The sequence below is a fragment of the Medicago sativa genome, chromosome 1, assembly GCF_051527215.1.
Source record: "Medicago sativa cultivar Bolivia chromosome 1, Bolivia_mono, whole genome shotgun sequence".
Taxonomy (NCBI): domain Eukaryota; kingdom Viridiplantae; phylum Streptophyta; class Magnoliopsida; order Fabales; family Fabaceae; genus Medicago; species Medicago sativa.
In genome coordinates, this window is record NC_140749.1 from 88258953 (window position 1) to 88280517 (window position 21565).

The window sequence follows — 21565 nt, forward strand, 5'->3', positions numbered from 1 at the left end:
AGGATAAAAGATACGTCTAGGACACGTTACAGATCGATCAATTAAAAACCATTGAAACTACTCCCATCTACATCCATATATACTTTTCTTTTGATAGTGATATATTGAAGAGATCAAAGCTGTCCTTCTTCTTCCCACGAGAATAGTACTCGCCGCCAATTGGAAAACCAACACTAAACCTATGCTCCCTTCTTCTTACCTTGATATTTCTTTTTCACAACACTTATTTTCCATTATATGGTGGGGTACTGTTTGGCCACGTTGCCTTGTTAATTGGTTCATCCATTAATTCAAACTTTGAAGTCAACAATATTATGTTGTCGTCAAAAACAAATATGAAGAAATCAACAAAAACAAAGTTTATGTTCAATCAACTGCCCTAAAGTCTAATGAACATTGAACACCTTACCTTTACATATAGTATCCCTCCAATCCATCCCTTTATTCTTCATTTTGATATTTCAAAGATTTTAGTTTTTGCAATGGCTCTATTTCCCTTTCTTTGTTATCTTTTTTTCATAGCTGCATACCATGCAAAAGCCGATGATGCATCCTGTGATAACAACATAGGCAACTACACATCCAATAGCACCTACGACAACAACCTTAAAACCCTTTTGTCTAGTCTTTCTTCTCATACAGAAATCAATTACGGTTTCTACAATTTCTCATATGGTGAAGAACCAGACAAAGCATACGCCATTGGGGTGTGTCGCGGAGATATTGAGCCAAATATGTGTCGTACAAACCTAAACAATTCCATTGGCTATCTCAGAGAGCAGTGTCCAAATCAAAAAGAAGCAATTGTGTGGGGTGGTGATTTCACTTTGTGGTACTCGAATCGCTCAATTTTTGGGCTCTTGGAAACTTCACCTACACTCTATTTGTATTTACAAAGGAATACAAGTTATGTGGATCAGTACATGCAAGCAGTGGCTAACTTGATGCGAAATCTAACGGCCAAAGCTGCATTAGGTGACTCTCGTCGTAAGTACGAAGCAGATAGTGTTTTTGAAACTACAAGTTTTGAAACCATATACGGTTATGTGCTTTGTATGCCTGATTTGTCATCGCAACAATGCACCGATTGCTTGAACGCAGCTATCTCAGAAATCCCAAATTGTTGTAGCGGGAAGATGGGAGGAAATGTTCTTAAACCAAGTTGTCGTCTTAGATATGATCATTATCGCTTCTTCAATTCGACGATTGTCTTAGACTCGCCACCATCCACCAATAACACTTCTTCAGGTACCAAATTACCTTCATCTCTGTCTACTTCAAGGAAAGTCTTTCCAATAGCACGAGTATAACGGATCAGAACACTGGGTTACCGCGTCAATGGTCCTATCGGATAACAAATGTCTTTCCAAATTAATATCTTGCATTTAGCATTTATGGTGATAATGAACTTGCAAAACAATACTAAGATTAATTTGATAAAATTACCATCATTTTATTTTATTTTATTTGTTGTGTTTCAAAATGATCAAATGTGATATTAATTGTGACACGAATTTTATTATAGTTTTAATCTATTGAATGTCATTGACGATTTAAATTAATTTGTGCAGGACAAAGCAAAACTGGAACAGTCATCGCTGTCGTAGTGCCCGTTGTTGCCGTGGTTCTGGTACTCATTTTGATTTGCATCTACTTAAGATTGAGAAAGCGAAAGCAATTCTCTAAAGGTGTGTGTATTTTCTTAAGATTTCCATCTAGCATTAGCCTAAAACTAATGAGTTTAAGATTTTTCATAATAATTTGTCCAAAAAAATTTCTTTTTAAAATTATTTTCAACAATCTTGTCAAGGACGATTTCCATCTAGTATTTTACTTCAATAAATTAAATCTCATTCTTTTGCATTTCTATTACGTTCATAGCATATATGAAAAACTAACTTGTTCATCTTGGTTATTGTATGAAGCCAATAATGGAGCATATGAGGATGGAGATGAAGATGAAGATGAAATTACAATTATTGAGTCTTTGCAATTTAACTTTGATACCATACGAGTTGCTACAAGTGACTTCTCCGATTCTAATAAACTTGGACAAGGTGGATTTGGAGTTGTTTATCGGGTAAGATAACAATTTTTTAATCGTCAAAGTGTCACCTTTCGCAAAATATTATTGTTGAAAAAAACACAATCTATTATACTTAAAATTGATATATTTCAGGGTAAACTCCCTAATGGACAAATGATTGCGGTCAAAAGATTGTCCAAAGATTCTGATCAAGGAGATGTAGAATTTAAAAATGAAGTACTATTAGTAGCCAAACTTCAACATCGAAATTTAGTTAGGCTACTTGGTTTCAGTTTAGAAGGGAGAGAAAAGCTGCTTATTTATGAATATGTTACAAATAAAAGTCTTGATTACTTCATATTTGGTACGTTTACTAACATAGTTAGATTGGTGCACAATTACTAACTACCAAAACAATTTTGAAATTCATATGATATTGGTTATATATGTAGATCCAACCAGAAGTGCACAATTGAATTGGGAAAAGCGCTATGATATCATAAAAGGTATTGTACGAGGTCTTATTTATCTTCATGAAGATTCTCGCCTCCGCATTATACACCGTGATCTCAAAGCTAGCAATATTCTCTTAGACGACGAGATGAATCCAAAGATATCCGATTTTGGATTGGCGAGATTGTTTGTTATCGATCAAAGTGAAGGAAATACAAGTAAAATTGTTGGAACCTAGTAAGTTTCCAAATATTTATGAGCTTATTAACTGATGTTAATTCGAATCAACCATAAGTAAGATATTAATTTCATTTTGTTACTTTGTCAATTTTCAACAATTTATTCAAATATATAGTTTGATGTTTTACTTGAATCTTATAAGAGCCAAACCTTTTAAGCACATGTCACTCTATATGATTGATCAATAGCATAAAACACATTTACACTAGAAGAAATAATTCAACAATTTATTCAAATAGTTTGATGTTTTACTTGAATGTTATAAGAGCCAAACCTTTTAAGCACATATCTCTTTGTATGATTGATCAATAACATAAAACACATTTACACTAGAAGAAATATAAATAGAACTCCGTATGTAGCGATTCAATTATAGGAAAAGTATTAATTTAAACTATCATAATTTTTTTACTGATCAAGCTTCTCTATATTGGCTTGCAGTGGATATATGGCACCTGAGTATGCAATGCATGGACAATTTTCGGTAAAATCGGATGTCTTTAGTTTTGGAGTATTGGTTCTTGAGATTTTAACTGGTCATAAAAATAGTACAAACATTGGTCAGGGAAATGATGTAGAGTATCTATTGAGCTATGTAAGTATTATTTTTCTCTATATTTTATTTCTTGTAATTAAAAGTATAGATTATAATATTTTGTGATCCCAACAATATTATAGAAATTGATTGATGGGCTAATTGCATTTTGTTTATCTAAACATGAGCAAATTATTGCAGGCATGGAAATGCTGGAGGGAGGGGAAAGCACAAAATATGATAGATCCAGCATTAAACAATATTTCAGCAAATGAAATAATGAGATGCATCCATATTGCCTTACTCTGAGTTCAAGAAAATGTAGTTGACAGACCAACCATGGCTGCCGTTGCACTCATGCTTAATAGCTATTCTCTCACTCTCTCAATACCTTCAAAACCTGCGTATTTTTATGGAAGTGGAACTAGAAGCCTACAAGACATGGAGTTATGGGCTGGCAATATAGGTTCAACACCATCGGGTGAATCGATTAACCAGGCTTCAAATACTGATCCATACCCTCGATAAACTTCGTTCATAAGGGTGATACATTCTCTCTTTTACGAGTAAACCACTAAATTGGTCTATAAAATTTTAAAAGATGGTTTCTCTGAAATTCGGGAATAAACAAAAATACCTTAGAGATTGAAATATGTAGATGATTTTAATCATTATGTTAATTTTTTTTTGTTGAGTTTATGACGTGTTAGATCAATTAATATGTCAATATATTAAAATCATTAAATAAAGGGACAATACATTAGATGATTATGTAAAATATTTGTAAATTCTTTATTGTGTAAAATTATCGTTAAGATATAATTTATGTAACTAACTAGTTAATGAAGATAATAATTTATTTAGCTTAAATTATATTTTTAGGTTTTAATTTGATTCCTTATGTTTTTCTTTATATTTTAGTCTACTAAGTTATAAATGTTACATACAAATTGGTCCCTTCAGTTTATCTTTTCTGATCTATGGTGGTGATTTAAGTTGTAAACATTAGACACTTTGATCTAAGTTGCCGATCTTGGTTCTTTCTGTCTACATCTAACCTTTGTAACTTAAGAGATTAAAGATTTTAACACACGTGTTGACATGTCAAGTGAGTTATGAGTCTCATATTAAATGAAAAAGTAGATGTGTGACAATATAAAAGTGAAATGGCCTTCAAAGTGCATCTCGCAATAGAATAGTCAGTCCAAAAAGGAGGCACATGGTTTCTTTCGTAGGATCAAAAAAACAACCCAAATCACACACTTTCACTTCTGATCTCAAATCTCAACTTCACACATGATGACTTTCCACCGCGTGACAAAACTCTTCTCATCAATCGCCTCCAACCACCGCCGCAACTTCTCGTCGACACCCTCCCCGACGGTGTTCATTGACAAAAGCACACGCGTGATTTGTCAAAGAACAAGGAAAATCATGACTCAATTATCACATATCACCACCTATTTGGACGTTTGAAAAATCATGCACGCGGGTGTTCAAGAATTTCTCTGATGCATGTCCCACACACAAAATACTGTACAGGAAACATTCTTTAGAAATGCAAAGTCACGCACTATAGTAGTGGACCAGTGGTCCCATTTTTCAAGCATTTGGAAAATCGTACACACAGGCGGCATGACCAACTAGCATCCATCCTTTAGAAATGCAAAGTCACGAATTCGTACATTTCACTATAAGGAAAGTAAACATCTCTAAACCAATTAAATTAACTACAAATAATAATAATAATATAAGCTATAAAACATAAATATTCTGCATATTTGGCGAATACTAGTCGGTTGATCATATCTTAAAAGACAAAATATCAATTAATCTTGTGCAACGACGAATACAAATCAAATGTTAAAAACAATAGAATTCTTAAGTACCCTAAAAAGAGATAATTTGCTTGATAATAAGTTGATAAATTTTGAACTTTGTTTCCACGAACTTGCAGCTGCTACACAAATAACTACATGGGATCCAATTAGTTAAATCTTGAGCAGCCAATAATTACGGTTATGTGCTTTGTATGCCTGATTTGTCATCGCAACAATGCACCGATTGCTTGAACCCAGCTATCTCAGAAATCCCAAATTGTTGTAGCGGGAAGATGGGACGAAATGTTCTTAAACCAAGTTGTCGTCTTAGATATGATCCTTATCGCTTCTTCAATTCGACGATTGTCTTAGACTCGCCACCATCCACCAATAACACTTCTTCAGGTACCAAATTACCTTCATCTCTGTCTACTTCAAGGAAAGTCTTTCCAATAGCACGTGTATAACGGATCAGAACACTGGGTTACCGCGTCAATGGTCCTATCGGATAACAAATGTCTTTCCAAATTAATATCTTGCATTTAGCATTTATGGTGATAATGAACTTGCAAAACAATACTAAGATTAATTTGATAAAATTACCATCATTTTATTTTATTTTATTTGTTGTGTTTCAAAATGATCAAATGTGATATTAATTGTGACACGAATTTTATTATAGTTTTAATCTATTGAATGTCATTGACGATTTAAATTAATTTGTGCAGGACAAAGCAAAACTGGAACAGTCATCGCTGTCGTAGTGCCCGTTGTTGCCGTGGTTCTGGTACTCATTTTGATTTGCATCTACTTAAGATTGAGAAAGCGAAAGCAATTCTCTAAAGGTGTGTGTATTTTCTTAAGATTTCCATCTAGCATTAGCCTAAAACTAATGAGTTTAAGATTTTTCATAATAATTTGTCCAAAAAAATTTCTTTTTAAAATTATTTTCAACAATCTTGTCAAGGACGATTTCCATCTAGTATTTTACTTCAATAAATTAAATCTCATTCTTTTGCATTTCTATTACGTTCATAGCATATATGAAAAACTAACTTGTTCATCTTGGTTATTGTATGAAGCCAATAATGGAGCATATGAGGATGGGGATGGAGATGAAGATGAAGATGAAGATGAAATTACAATTATTGAGTCTTTGCAATTTAACTTTGATACCATACGAGTTGCTACAAGTGACTTCTCCGATTCTAATAAACTTGGACAAGGTGGATTTGGAGTTGTTTATCGGGTAAGATAACAATTTTTTAATCGTCAAAGTGTCACCTTTCGCAAAATATTATTGTTGAAAAAAACACAATCTATTATACTAAAATTGATATATTTCAGGGTAAACTCCCTAATGGACAAATGATTGCGGTCAAAAGATTGTCCAAAGATTCTGATCAAGGAGATGTAGAATTTAAAAATGAAGTACTATTAGTAGCCAAACTTCAACATCAAAATTTAGTTAGGCTACTTGGTTTCAGTTTAGAAGGGAGAGAAAAGCTGCTTATTTATGAATATGTTACAAATAAAAGTCTTGATTACTTCATATTTGGTACGTTTACTACCATAGTTAGATTGGTGCACAATTACTAACTACCAAAACAATTTTGAAATTCATATGATATTGGTTATATATGTAGATCCAACCAGAAGTGCACAATTGAATTGGGAAAAGCGCTATGATATCATAAAAGGTATTGTTCGAGGTCTTATTTATCTTCATGAGGATTCTCGCCTCCGCATTATACACCGTGATCTCAAAGCTAGCAATATTCTCTTAGACGACGAGATGAATCCAAAGATATCCGATTTTGGATTGGCGAGATTGTTTGTTATCGATCAAAGTGAAGGAAATACAAGTAAAATTGTTGGAACCTAGTAAGTTTCCAAATATTTATGAGCTTATTAACTGATGGTAATTCGAACCAACCATAAGTAAGATATTAATTTCATTTTGTTACTTTGTCAATTTTCAACAATTTATTCAAATATATAGTTTGATGTTTTACTTGAATCTTATAAGAGCCAAACCTTTTAAGCACATGTCACTCTATATGATTGATCAATAACATAAAACACATTTACACTAGAAGAAATAATTCAACAATTTATTCAAATAGTTTGATGTTTTACTTGAATGTTATAAGAGCCAAACCTTTTAAGCACATATCTCTTTGTATGATTGATCAATAACATAAAACACATTTACACTAGAAGAAATATAAATAGAACTCCGTATGTAGCGATTCAATTATAGGAAAAGTATTAATTTAAACTATCATAATTTTTTTTACTGATCAAGCTTCTCTATATTGGCTTGCAGTGGATATATGGCACCTGAGTATGCAATGCATGGACAATTTTCGGTAAAATCGGATGTCTTTAGTTTTGGAGTATTGGTTCTTGAGATTTTAACTGGTCATAAAAATAGTACAAACATTGGTCAGGGAAATGATGTAGAGTATCTATTGAGCTATGTAAGTATTATTTTTCTCTATATTTTATTTCTTGTAATTAAAAGTATAGATTATAATATTTTGTGATCCCAACAATATTATAGAAATTGATTGATGGGCTAATTGCATTTTGTTTATCTAAACATGAGCAAATTATTGCAGGCATGGAAATGCTGGAGGGAGGGGAAAGCACAAAATATGATAGATCCAGCATTAAACAATATTTCAGCAAATGAAATAATGAGATGCATCCATATTGCCTTACTCTGTGTTCAAGAAAATGTAGTTGACAGACCAACCATGGCTGCCGTTGCACTCATGCTTAATAGCTATTCTCTCACTCTCTCAATACCTTCAAAACCTGCGTATTTTTATGGAAGTGGAACTAGAAGCCTGCAAGACATGGAATTATGGGATGGCAATATTGGTTCAACAACATCGGGTGAATCGATTAACCAGGCTTCAAATACTGATCCATACCCTCGATAAACTTCGTTCATAAGGGTGATACATTCTCTCTTTTACGAGTTAATCACTAAATTAGTCTATAAAATTTTAAAAGATGGTCTCTCTGAAATTTGGGAATAAACAAAAATACCTTAGAGATTGAAATATGTCGATGATTTTAATCATTATGTTAATTTGTTTTCGTTGAGTTTAAGACGTGTTAGATCAATTAATTATATGTCAATATATTAAAACCATTAAATAAAGGGACAATACATTAGATGATTATGTAAAATATTTGTAAATTCTTTATTGTGTAAAATTATGGTTAAGATATAATTTATGTAATTAACTAGTTAATAAAGATAATAATTTATTTAGCTTAAATTATATTTTTAGGTTTTAATTTGATTCCTTATGTTTTTTCTTTATATTTTAATCTACTAAGTTATAAATGTTACATACAAATTGGTCCCTTCAGTTTATTTTTTCTGATCTATGGTGGTGATTTAAGTTGTAAACATTAGACACTTTAATCTAAGTTGCAGATCTTGGTCCTTTCTGTCTACATCTAACGTTTGTAACTTAAGAGATTAAAGAGTCTAACACACGTGTTGACATGTCAAGTGAGTTATTGAGTCTCATATTAAATGAAAAAGTAGATGTGTACAATATAAAAGTGAAATGGCCTTCAAAGAGCATCTCGCAATAGAATAGTCAGTCTAGAAAGGAGGCACATGGTTTCTTTCGTAGGATCAAAAAAACAACCCAAATCACACACTTTCACTTTTGATCTCAAATCTCAACTTCACACACGATGAATTTCCAACGCATAATAAAACTCTTCTCATCAACCGCCTCCAACCACCGCCGCAACTTCTCGTCGACACCCTCCCCGACGGTGTTCATTGACAAAAGCACACGCGTGATTTGTCAAAGAACAAGGAAAATCATGACTCAATTATCACCTATCACCACCTATTTGGACGTTTGAAAAATCATGCACGCGGGTGTGTTATACCCTAATTTTGGACCTAAAAATACTAACTCAATTCTTCTTATCTTGCATTTCAAGTCATTTGATATGTCTCTGATCAATTGCATCTTTCTCTGTATTTTATTTCAATATTGTTTGCAAAATTCACATAGAAGGGTATTTTGGTCATTTCCTATGTCAAAAGTTCTTTCAATCTTTTAACATTTGTTTGAGTCTTTCCATTTGGTTTGAATAAGTCTCTAATTCATTCTATGTCAAAATCCAGTTCCAAGATTGCATCTGAAGTCATTTTGAGTCAGTTTTGCCTTTAGGGGCATTTTAGTCTTTTCAAGTGTTAAAGCCCTGTTTAATGTTTAAAAATTGTCTCTGAGTCTTTTAGTTTTGTTTGAGGTCTTGCTCTAATTCCTTGTTAAAATTTGCATCTGAGTCTTTTTTTCAGTCGTTTTAGCCTCAGGGGCATTTTGGTCATTTCACACGAAATTTCGGCAGAGAGAGGTTACTTTAAAGTACCTCATTTAAGCCATTGGTTCGTTTTAGTCCGTTTTGTCAATTTTATTTGTTCCACTTTACGTTTAGTCAAATTTACCAATTTTAATCCAATTTTATTAATTTTCTTTTTTAGTCCTTAAACTCTTAGTAATTGCATTTTCGTCCCTCTATTTCATTTTCATTTCTTTTCTAAGTTTTTTATTCGAATTTTAGTCCTCCAAGTCAAGTCTTTTTGTTTTAGTTTTTTTTAGTCAATTGCAGATTGGTCCTTTGATTTTTAGGAATTGCAGATCAGTCCCTCAAGGCCAAAAGTCCAGGTTTCAGTCCAAACAAGTCCAGGAGCACGTGGCAGGTCCTAAGTGGCTCAAAGGCCACACAGATGGCCTATAAATGCAGGCCAACTCATCACAAGTGTCAGAAGGATGAATCACTCAGTGACACATCATCAACAAACTAACAGAATTTCTCTCTCCCAAGTCACCACCGTAACCAACTCAAGCCACCGCCATTGAATCAAAAAACCACCGTAACAGACTCAAACCACCACAACCAGAATCAATCACCACCACAAATTCCTCAAATTCATACCAAGTCTCTACCAAAATTCATCATCTAACGAACAAAATCATTTCAAAGTACCAGAAAATCGAAACAAAATGTGTTCAATTCAGCAAAAGTGGTTCGTACTTTTAAAAGGTTCTCAGTGATTTTCTGCGAAAATCATCATCATCGAACCCTCACCTTCGCAATTCAAGCAAGCGTTCGTCAATTGCAAGAACGAACCCCTTGCGATCACGAAGGATTCGGTGAAAGAGAGAAGAAGAGAGATTGTGTTCGAAGTGAACCAACGAAGGAGAAGAAGGTGAGGAACTGATTTATTTTCAGTTTCTGTGCAAGAACTTACCAAAAGCATCAAGAACACATCCAAGATTCAAGGTTTTCTGAAGAATCTCGTTCGAATCTCCAAATCAACTCAGGTAAGTACACAAATCCTTCTCGTTTAGTTTGTAATCGTCATCGAAGGTTCTGAATGAAAGATTAAACGGTGAATTGAAGCGGAAATTCGAAAAGATTCGAAAAAATTGAAACGAAACCCTAATTTCAAAAATCATGAAGATTCACCGTTTATTCTTCGAATTAAAGCATAGATTCATCATCAGCATGTAAAATAAGTCAAGATAGGGTTTAGTTTCGAAGAGATTAGAAGAAAATTTTGAAACCCTAAAACGTAGATGCAAGTGTAGATCTGTTCGAATCCATGCCTAATTTTGAAAAATCAGTATCAGAATCATAAAGAGGAGACCAGGACGAGCATAACGGTGTAATTTGTTTTAGAAAAAGTCTCAGGTACGGCGGCGCCACCGGCGAGCCACCGTACCTGCACCATTGTGCTCGTCGGAGAAGACGACGGAACTCTAGAGAGAGGTGAGAGCTTCTCACACTAGATTTGAGAGAAGAGAGAGAGAGAGAGAGAAGTAGGAAGTGGCCTTGAACCGGCCTTTGGAGCTTTTAAAGGAGCGTGAACCAGACCGGTTCACCTGAACCAGTCTGGTTCACTCCTGAACCATGTGCTAGCCACCGTCTGATCTAGGTTAGGTTGATCTGGATCAATCCAACGCCCCTGGTGCGTTTGGATGATCCAAGATCCATCCATCTTTGGGCCTGGGCCTGTTGTTCTGCGCAGACCACATTTCCTTGCATTTTTCTTGCTATTTCCTATGCTGTATTTCGTATTTGTACCCCCTGGCATGCTCTAAATGTTTTAGAAAATCCTAGAAAAATTTATAGAGTTTTCTTAGTGTTTTTGTGATGTTCTTGTGTTGATTTTACACTGAAAAAACTTGATAAAAGATATATAGACATTTTTAGGGTTATTTCTTGAACTTTATGTTAAAAATTGGTGAAAATTGGTTTCATTTTGCTTCTTATCCTTGATGTACACTTGTGATACATGATATGTGTTTCTATGAATCTTTAGCCACTGTTTGAACATGATTTTGATACTTGTGTGTGGAATTTAGTTAGTTGCTTGGCTTACAAGTCACATTTGTGAATAAATAGTATAAATATGCCTAAATTCACTTAAGAATGTAGGGCTCATCATGTGGCTTCAATACTCATTCTTTGAAATAGAATGTATACTTTTAAAAATGTATAAGACTATGAGAGTTGTGAGCTCTATGATGCTTGCATTATATGAGTGAATTCTTAGTCATATTTTGCACTTGGTTTGGTTTATTTTGTGTTAGATTCCATGCTTTTATTATAGTACTTTTCTTGCCTTATTTTTCTCCATATTATCATGTGCTACTAACCATTTTCTTGTGTTTCATGTCTCATACATCATAAGCATACTTCCTATCACACTTTCTCATCCCATTTCTTTACATTTCTTTTGCTTTTAATTCATTTGTGTGGGATTAAGTTCTCACAAGGAAGTAGTGTGTATCTAGGCCAATTATGTAATAAGGACAATGGACTCTAATGATGTACACCGACACAAGCACCGACACATGCACACACACCACTTTAGATATAGCTAGAATATGCATGTTTAGATGTATGTTTAGGATTGTATGTTTAGATGAATGTTTAGGCTTTATACTTAGAAAAAATCAATTTTCCAAAAAATGTGAACAACATCACTCAAGCTTTTTTCTTAATAAACCTTGGGGTCCAAAACCCCATTGAATTTTCCTTTTATTTTCTTAATCAAAATTTCAATGAACTTTAATCAAACTTTGACTTCTTTCCTCAAAATAACTAATCAAACCTCACAATTTCATAATCTCATGCCCTTGAGGCCTCTCTCTTATTCTTCAAAATTTCATTTTCAAACTTAAAATCAACCAACAAAGACAAAAACATTTTTGGAAGAGAACTACGGTGGATTTGATCCCTTAAACGGGTACGTAGGCAAGGAACAAAATTCCTTCAATTCAAATAAAATGAAAATCCAAACACATTCTTCTCCCTCCAATTCTTCATTTAGTAAATTCTTAGGTGTGAATAACATTTCAAAATAGCATTTAAAAATAAAGCGCGCACGTAGAAATTAAAGACGGTTCCTATAGGATACTATAGTCGTTATGGGTGCCTAACACCTTCCCGTAGCGAAAACAACTCCCGGACCTCGATTCTCAAGGGTTTTGCTTACTTTTTCCCTTCCCAAGAAAAAATAAGATATCACCGGTTAGAAAGGTTCAAACGTAATCAATGTTTGACACCCGAAAACCAAGATAAAACAGGGTGTTCAAGAATTTCTCTGATGTATGTCCCACACACAAAATACTGTACAGGAAACATTCTTTAGAAATGCAAAGTCACGCACTATAGTAGTGGACCAGTGGTCCCATTTTTCAAACATTTGGAAAATCGTACACAGGCGGCGTGACCCAACTAGCATCCTTTAGAAATGCAAAGTCACGAATTCGTACATTTCATTATAAGGAAAGTAAACATCTCTAAACCAATTAAATTAACTATATATAATATAAGCTATAAAACATAAATATTCTACATATTTGGCGAATACAAATCGGTTGATCATATCTTAAAGACAAAATATCAATTAATCTTGTGCAACGAATACAAATCAAATGTTAAAAACAATAGAATACTTAAGTACCCTAAAAAGATAATTTGCTCGAAAAATAAGTTGATAAATTTTGAACTTTGTTTCCACGAACTTGCAGCTGCTACACAAATAACTACATGGGATCCAATTAGTTAAATCTTGAGCAGCCAATAATTACAAGGCATCCTCTGTTTATTTTTAAACAAAAATGCATACCCAAAACTCTAACTCAATAACATTATTCATTCTTTAAGCACAAACAACCATGGCTGTTCTTTTTTCAAGGCAATATTTTCCATTCCTTAATCTCCTACTCATATTCATCATTTTCACAAATCAAGCCAAAGTATTATGAAACTGAAGAAATGTGAAAAATGAATCTTATTACTTGAGAATGAAGTAAGTACAAGCATATATATACATGTAGAAACTGTACTACACTTAAGCTAAATGTACTATACTAAAGCCAATTGTACTATAGCCAGTAACTTGTACTACAAGGAAACTCAGCTTTCACTCTTATTTTGCTCTTTTTGCTCATGGTGTAATAGCCCCCCACAAGTTGGAGGTTGGTATATATTGACCATCCCCAACTTGGACAATAAACTGCTGAAAGGTTGAGGAAGTAGAGATTTTGTGAAGAAATCTGCTACTTGTTCTTTTGAAGAAACTGGCAAGAGTTTCAGTATGCCTGCTTGCACCTTTTCCCTGACAATATGGCAGTCTATCTCTAGATGCTTGGTTCTTTCATGAAATACGGGATTGGCTGCTATATGTAGAGCACTCAAGTTGTCACAGTAAATCACAGGAGTCTTTTTACATTGAACTTGAAGATCTTTCATCAAATACAATAACCATTGCATCTCACAGGCTGCTGAAGCTAGTGCTCTATATTCAGCTTCTGAGGAAGATCTTGACACTGTAAGTTGCTTCTTGGTTCTCCAAGAAATCAATGATTTTCCTATGAAAAAGCATTGTCCTGAAATAGATCTCCTGGTGTCTTTGCAACCTGCCCAGTCAGCATCAGAAAATCCTTGAATATGTAACTCTGAATCTCTGGGGAAGAATATGCCAGAACCTGGACAACCTTTGAGGTATTTGAGAACCCTCATGCCAGCATTGTAATGAATTTGAGAAGGATTGGAGAGAAATTGGCTCAATTGCTGTGTGATGTATGTTATGTCTGGCCTTGTTGTATTTAGATACAACAATCTTCCTACAAGCCTTCTGTATGAAGGTATATCATGATAAGGAGAGCTAGAATCATGGTGTAATTTGATGGTGGGATCAGATGGTGTAGAGACTGGTTTGGCACCCAAAAGACCAGTATCATCTAGCAAATCAAGACAATATTTTCTCTGGCATAGAGAAATGCCTTTTGCAGAATGAGCAACTTCAAGGCCCAAAAAATATTTGAGTTGACCTAAATCCTTGATTTTGAACTGATCATGGAGTATAGTTTTGATGGCTGTGAATTCAGTGAGAGAGTTGCCAGCAAGAATCACATCATCAACATATACTAAAATAACAGTGAAATCAGTATCTGTTTGCTTGGTGAATAAGGAATGGTCAGAAGCAGCTTGAACATAGTGAAGTTGCAGAAGGATGGAGGTCAGTTTCTCATACCATTTCCTACTAGCCTGCTTGAGTCCATACAAGGATTTGTGGAGTTTGCAAACTTGATTGGGATGAGAATGAGGCACACCTGGAGGAATGATCATATAGACATCTTCTTGAAGGTCACCATGCAGAAAAGCATTGTTGACATCAAGTTGATGAAGATGCCAATTGTTGATTGAAGCTAAAGCAATGACAACTCTGACAGTGGTCAATTTAGCAACTGGTGAATAGGTGTCAAAGTAATCAAGCCCTTCAACTTGAGTGTAACCTTTAGCCACCAATCTAGCCTTGTACCTTTCCACAGAACCATCAGCATGATGCTTGATTTTGTAAATCCATCTGCAACCAATAGGTTTGACCTGAGCAGGAAGGTCAACAATCTCCCAAGTACCAGTTTTCTCAAGTGCAGATAGTTCATCTTGCATAGCCTGCCTCCAACATTCATGTTGACTGGCCTCAGCATAGGTTTTGGGCTCAATGTGATGTAAAATGGACAAAGCAAAGGCAGAGTGTGAGTGAGACAAATTATTGTGATGTAAGTAATTTGAAATAGGATAAGTATTAAAAGAAGAAACATAAGCATTACAAACAAAGTCTTTAAGATAGGTGGGGGCATGTTTGTCTCTGGAGGAAACCCTAAGAGTAGCAGGTGATGGTGAAGGAATGACAGAAGAGGGTGAAGATGAAGGGATGACAGGAGTAGGTAAAGAAGTGTCATCATCAAGAAACTGTGAATTGTCAACAGGAGAAGAATGTTCAGGTGAAGGAAAATAGGTCCAAGATGATGTGGGAGAAGGTTGGGATGGAATGTATGGTAAAATATGTTCATGGAAAGTAACATGTCTAGAGATAAAAATGGTATGACTATGGAGATCAAGTAAAACAAAACCTTTGTAGCCAGACTTGTAACCCAAGAAAAGTGATTTTCTGGCTCTAGGATGAAGTTTAGATCTCTGAGCTTGTAAAGTAGAAGCAAAACAAAGGGAACCAAACACTTTGAAAAGAGTAGAGTCAGGAATGGAATGATAAAGTAACTGATATGGTGATTGGTTTTTGAGGAGAGGAGTGGTGACTCTATTAATGAGGAAAACAGCATGTAAAACTGCATATGACCAATAGGTTTTAGGTAGCTTAGATTGGAAAAGCAATGCTCTTCCCACATTGAGAATATGTTGATGTTTTCTCTCTACTCTCCCATTTTGTTGGGGTGTTTCAACACATGATTTTTGATGTAATATCCCTTTTGAAGCATAAAAGGTAGGAAGATTAAATTCTGGTCCATTATCAGATCTAACAATCTTAGGAATGGTATGAAACTGGTTTTCAATCATGGTTATAAAGGTTTGCACATGGTTTGAGACTTCTGCTTTGGATTTAAGCAGGATGATCCAGACATATCTACTGTGATCATCAACAATAGTAAGAAAATATTTGTGATTATGAATAGATGGAGTAGATAGAGGACCCCAAATATCCATATGTAACAGATCAAAATTAGCAGAAGCATAAGATGAACTAGAAGAAAAGGGCAATTTCTTGTGTTTTGCATAATGGCAAACATCACAAGTAGCTTTATTATCAATATTAATATCAGGATACAAGGAATGCATATGGGACAATCTCTTATGAGAGAGATGACCTAATTTGAAATGCCACAAGGCAGATAAAGGAATAGAAGAACTAGAGTAATGCATACAAGAAACTTTATTGATGGATTTATTACAATGAGGAAGCTTAGATTGAAAAACATTAGAAGGAAAGCAAGTATCAGTAAACTTCAGTCTGTAAAGACCATCATGAAGTTCACCCAAACCAATCATCCTCTTGGAGCTCAAGTCCTGTATAAAACAATGTTTAGATTGAAAATGGACAAAACAAGATAATGAATCACAAAGTTTAAAAATAGAAATGAGGTTAATATTGAATTGAGGTGAATATAGAACATGAGAAAGATAAAGGTGTGGAGAAAAATGGACAGTACCAGCTTGTTTAACAATAACAGATTGACCATTTGGGAGGTTAACATATGTGGGAGATATAGGATAAATTGTGCTAAAATATTGCAATGATGAACAAATGTGCTCATTAGCACCAGAATCAAGCAACCAAATAGGAGTTTGAGCATTTAAAGAGTTTGAAGAAATGGTATTTATACCTGCAGAAGAGGATTGTTGAGAAATAACGTGATTGGAACTGGCTGGGGAAGGAGCTGGAGGAGTCAAACTTGAATGTTGAAGCAGAGACACAAGATGAAGGTACTGCTCTTGAGTGATACTGGCACTTGTACTGGGAGCAGATGAAGAAGCCTCAGCAACAACATTTACAGGCTTATCTTCAGAAGCTTCATGAGAAGAAGCATTAACAGAGGACTTGGACTTCATGAATGGAGGAAAGCCATGCTTTTGGTAACATGTTTCCACTGTATGATTGGTGCGGTTGCAAAAAGTGCAATATCTAGAACCTTTACCACCATAATTGTTCTTACCACGCCCATAACCTCTGTTAGAATCAGTAGCATTAACAAGGATATTGGAATCATCCAAAGGAACTGGTGCAGAAACGTGCACATTGTTGCTCTCTTCCTGTACAACGAGTGAATACACCTTATTTATGGAAGGAAGAGGATCCATCAACAACACTTGAGTTTTTACAACAGAAAACTGCTCATTTAAGCCAGTGAGGAATTGTATAACTTGATCCTCTAAACGGTAAGAACGTGCAGAGCGCATGGCTTCACATCTGCAAGTATGAACACAGGTGCATGCTGGCATAGGTCTATGGGAATTAAGCTCTTCCCAAAGCGTCTTCATCTCAGTGAAGTAATCAATAACAGATTTTGAACCTTGCTTAAGGTTATTGATAGAAGATCTTAACATAGAAACACGAATACGATCAGCTTTTGAAAACCTTTCTTTCAGTTCTTCCCAAACGTCAATAGCACGTACATGAAAAACAATCGTTTGTGCAATTTGAGGGGAAACTGAATTGAGGATCCATGAGTGTATGAGATAATTGCATCGTTCCCACGCTACTCTGTTCAAATCATCATCATCAGGAACAGGAGTGGATCCATCAATGAATGCAAGCTTGTTCTTGGCGCCAAGTGCTCGTTGCATGGATCTGCTCCATGAAAGATAATTGGAACCGGTGAGAAGAGGCGTAACAACCACAGTATTAGGACCTTCACTGGGATGAACGTAGAAGATAGAAGTAGTATCAACTGGAACTTGATTTTGTTGACGAACCATGATTGAATGAAGGAAATTGCAAAAAAACAGAGATTGCTCGAAACTATGAATTCACAACGAATTCAACCAAGAAAACTATGAATTCACAACGAATTCAACAAAGAAACAACGAATTCACAACGAATTCAACAAAGAAACGATGAATTCACAACGAATTCAACGAGAAAGAAGAAGAAATTTGCGCGAAAACTCAAGGAAAAACGCGCGAAAAATGCAGCGGAGTTAGTTACGGATCGTAACAAACTCTCTCTCTTCAAAGAGAGCTCTTGATACCATATTATGAAACTGAAGAAATGTGAAAAATGAATCTTATTACTTGAGAATGAAGTAAGTACAAGCATATATATACATGTAGAAACTGTACTACACTTAAGCTAAATGTACTATACTAAAGCCAATTGTACTATAGCCAGTAACTTGTACTACAAGGAAACTCAGCTTTCACTCTTATTTTGCTCTTTTTGCTCATGGTGTAATACAAAGCCAGTAACAACACACAAAACTTTCACTATTTCTGTGATCAAAACAACGAGAGAGGTAACTACACAACAAACAGCACCTACGAAACAAACCTCAACACACTTTTATCCACTCTCATTTCCAGCACACAAATCAACTACGGTTTCTATAATTTCTCATATGGCCAAAACACAAACAGAATCACCGCCATTGGATTATGTAGAGGAGATCTCAAACCTAACGATTGTCGTAACTGCCTCAACAAATCCAAAGCAAATCTCACACAACTTTGTCCAAACAAAAAGGAAGCAATTGGTTGGTATGAGGATGAAAAATGCATGTTGCGTTACTCAGACCGTTCAATATTTAGCCTCAATGAAATTGGACCTGCATATTTTGCATGGAGCTTGCAAAATGCAACCTCCTTAGACGCGTTTAATGAAGCAGTTGACAATTTATTACATATACTTAAAAGGCTTAAATATGGTATTGGTCCCTGCAAAATAGGCCAGTTTTGGTTTTAGTCCCTGCAAATTTTTTTATAGGTTTTAGTCCCTGCAAAAATAGGTCAGTTTTGGTTTTAGTCCCTGCAAAATATTTTTATAGTTTTTGGTCCCTGCAAAAATAGGCCAATTTTGGTTTTAGTCCCTGCAAAAAATTTTTTTATAGTTTTTGATCCCTGCAAAAATTCAGGAAAAATGAAAAATTAATAAAAAAATTGAAAAAAATATTAAAAAATTCTGGAAAAATGAAAAATTAATAAAAAAATCTGGAAAAATGAAAAATTAATAAAAAAATTGAAAAAAATATTTTAAAATTCTGGAAAATTGAAAAATTAATAAAAATATTAAAAAATTCTGGAAAAATAAAAAATTAAAAAAAAATTGAAAAAAAATATTAAAAAATTCTGGAAAATTGAAAAATTAATAAAAATGAAAAAAAATTTAAAAAAATACTGAAAAAATTTAAAAATTCTGGAAAAATTAATAAAAATAAAAAGCGATTAAAAAAATAATATAATCTAATAAAATGAAAAATAATGCTAAATTCTGAAAAAAAATAAAAAAGATTAAAAAATTCTGAAAAAATAAAATTTTGAAATTTTCTAAAAAAAATTAAAATTCTAGGAAAATTAAATTTTAACAAAAATTCAGGAAAAATTCTAAATAAAATTTTAATGAAAAATAAAAATTCTGAAAAAATTCTGGAAAATATCTAAAAAATTTCGAAAATTTCGAAAAAAATTAAAAAGATTAATCATTTTTAAACAAATGAAATTTTTCAAATTTTCATTAGTATTTTTCGAAATTTTGATTAGTATATATTCGAAATTTCCCTTATTCTCGATTTATAAATACACAAAAGTTCCCGGTTTATAAATACACAAAAATTCCTAGAAAAAATACTAATGAAAATTTCAAAATTTCGAAAAATACACAAAAAACCTAAGCTCGGTTTATAAATACACATATTTTTTCCCTTATTCTCGGTTTATAAATACACAAAATTCCCGAAATTTTTTTTGGAAATAAATACACTGAAAAAACTTAAGCTCGACATATATACTAATGAAATTTTCCAGAATTTTTATTAAAACTTCAAAAATTTTAATTAAAATTTCGAAAATTTCATTTTTCCAGAATTTTAATTTTTTTCAAAAAATTTCGAAATTTTATTTTTTCAGAATTTTTTAATCTTTTTTATTTTTTTTAGAATTTATCATTATTTTTCATTTTATTAGATTATTTTATTTTTATTAATTTTTCCAGAATTTTTAAATTTTTTCTTTATTTTTTTTATTTTTATTAATTTTTCAATTTTCCAAAATTTTTTAATAATTTTTTTCAATTTTTTATTAATTTTTCATTTTTCCGGAATTTTTTAATATTTTTTTAATTTTTCAATTTTCCAGAATTTTTTAATATTTTTTTCAATTTTTTTTATAATTTTTCAATTTTCCAGAATTTTTTAATATTTTTTTCAATTTTTTTATTAATTTTTCATTTTTCCAGAATTTTTTAATATTTTTTTCAATTTTTTATTAATTTTTCATTTTTCCAGAATTTTTTAATATTTTTTTTAATTTTTTTATTACATAATTGGGGTCAGGGACTATTTCCAAAAACAAAAATTTTGCAGGGACTAAAACCAAAACTGGCCTATTTTTGCAGGGACCAAAAACTATAAAAAAAATTTGCAGGGACTAAAACCAAAACTGGCCTATTTTGCAGGGACCAATACCATATTTAAGCCTACTTAAAATTGATGCTGCTGCAGGTGACTCTAGTCGTAAATTTGCTACAGAAAGTGAGATTGTTGGTATAGATAATAAAACTATATATGGTCTTGCTCAGTGTACACCTGATTTGTCTGGTCCACAATGTGTTACTTGCTTGAATGAGTCTATTACAGAAATTTCAAGATGTTGTAAAAATAGGATTGGTGCTAGAATTGTTAGACCCAGTTGTAATTTGAGGTTTGAAACTTCATTTCAATTCTATCAAACTATGGCAGATTCACCGTCACAACAACCTCTATCACCAATACCATCAGCATCACCTCATTCCCCTGATCAAGGTAATTGTCCAAACATTCTTGGTATATTTTTATTTTGCTTGAAATTGATTTTCTAGCAACTTTATTACTCTTTTTTATTCTAATAAATTATCCATTAAATGTGTCACTAGATATTGATTATGGTTTTTGCAGGTAAGAACAATACGTCGTCAAGAACTGAAGTGGATATGATCCCGTTGTTGTTGCTGCTGCTGTGCTCGTTATTATATGTGCTTGTTTAAGAATATACAATGCAACTGTGTAATCAAATAAAATATTTCAAGTAGACTCGGGTTGTCTAACATGCACAAGCAAAATAATTTTGGCTTAAATATGGTATTGGTCCCTGCAAAATAGGCCAGTTTTGGTTTTAGTCCCTGCAAATTTTTTTTATAGTTTTTGGTCCCTGCAAAAATAGGCCAGTTTTGGTTTTAGTCCCTGCAAAATTTTTGTTTTTGGAAATAGTCCCTGACCCCAATTATGTAATAAAAAAATTAAAAAAATATTAAAAAATTCTGGAAAAATGAAAAATTAATAAAAAATTGAAAAAAATATTAAAAAATTATGGAAAAATGAAAAATTAATAAAAAAATTGAAAAAAATATTAAAAAATTCTGGAAAATTGAAAAATTATAA

At 33.3% G+C, this 21565-nt stretch overlaps 2 protein-coding genes and 1 long non-coding RNA gene across 3 annotated transcripts; all 3 read left to right on the forward strand.

The window, feature by feature from the left end:
• Positions 1–79: 79 nt before the first annotated feature.
• LOC146958756 (cysteine-rich receptor-like protein kinase 29) lies at positions 80–4127 on the forward strand. The gene is made up of 7 exons (XM_085740284.1): positions 80–1248; positions 1572–1688; positions 1926–2080; positions 2180–2390; positions 2479–2716; positions 3161–3314; positions 3456–4127. Exons 1-7 carry the CDS (start codon positions 390–392, stop codon positions 3561–3563), a joined length of 1842 nt encoding a protein of 613 aa, XP_085596410.1. The 5' UTR covers positions 80–389; the 3' UTR covers positions 3564–4127.
• A 1059-nt stretch (positions 4128–5186) lies between these two features.
• On the forward strand, positions 5187–8263 carry LOC146958757 (cysteine-rich receptor-like protein kinase 44). The gene is made up of 7 exons (XM_085740285.1): positions 5187–5479; positions 5803–5919; positions 6157–6323; positions 6422–6632; positions 6721–6958; positions 7404–7557; positions 7699–8263. The coding sequence occupies exons 1-7, from the start codon at positions 5287–5289 to the stop codon at positions 8023–8025; spliced, it is 1407 nt and encodes a 468-aa protein (XP_085596411.1). The 5' UTR covers positions 5187–5286; the 3' UTR covers positions 8026–8263.
• A 12368-nt stretch (positions 8264–20631) lies between these two features.
• Positions 20632–21231, forward strand: LOC146958758 (uncharacterized). Its single transcript, XR_015024725.1, has 2 exons — positions 20632–20950; positions 21083–21231. It is a non-coding gene; the product is annotated as an uncharacterized LOC146958758 (long non-coding RNA).
• Positions 21232–21565: the final 334 nt, after the last annotated feature.

Coding starts and splice junctions, on each gene's coding strand:
- LOC146958757 (XM_085740285.1), top strand. CDS start 5,287: ATGCCTGATTTGTCATCGCAACAATGCACCGATTGCTTGAACCCAGCT. Junction 5,920..6,156: donor GCGAAAGCAATTCTCTAAAG/GTGTGTGTATTT, acceptor TATTGTATGAAG/CCAATAATGGAGCATATGAG. Junction 7,558..7,698: donor TAGAGTATCTATTGAGCTAT/GTAAGTATTATT, acceptor AAATTATTGCAG/GCATGGAAATGCTGGAGGGA.
- LOC146958756 (XM_085740284.1), top strand. CDS start 390: ATGAACATTGAACACCTTACCTTTACATATAGTATCCCTCCAATCCAT. Junction 2,081..2,179: donor GATTTGGAGTTGTTTATCGG/GTAAGATAACAA, acceptor GATATATTTCAG/GGTAAACTCCCTAATGGACA. Junction 2,717..3,160: donor AGTAAAATTGTTGGAACCTA/GTAAGTTTCCAA, acceptor ATTGGCTTGCAG/TGGATATATGGCACCTGAGT.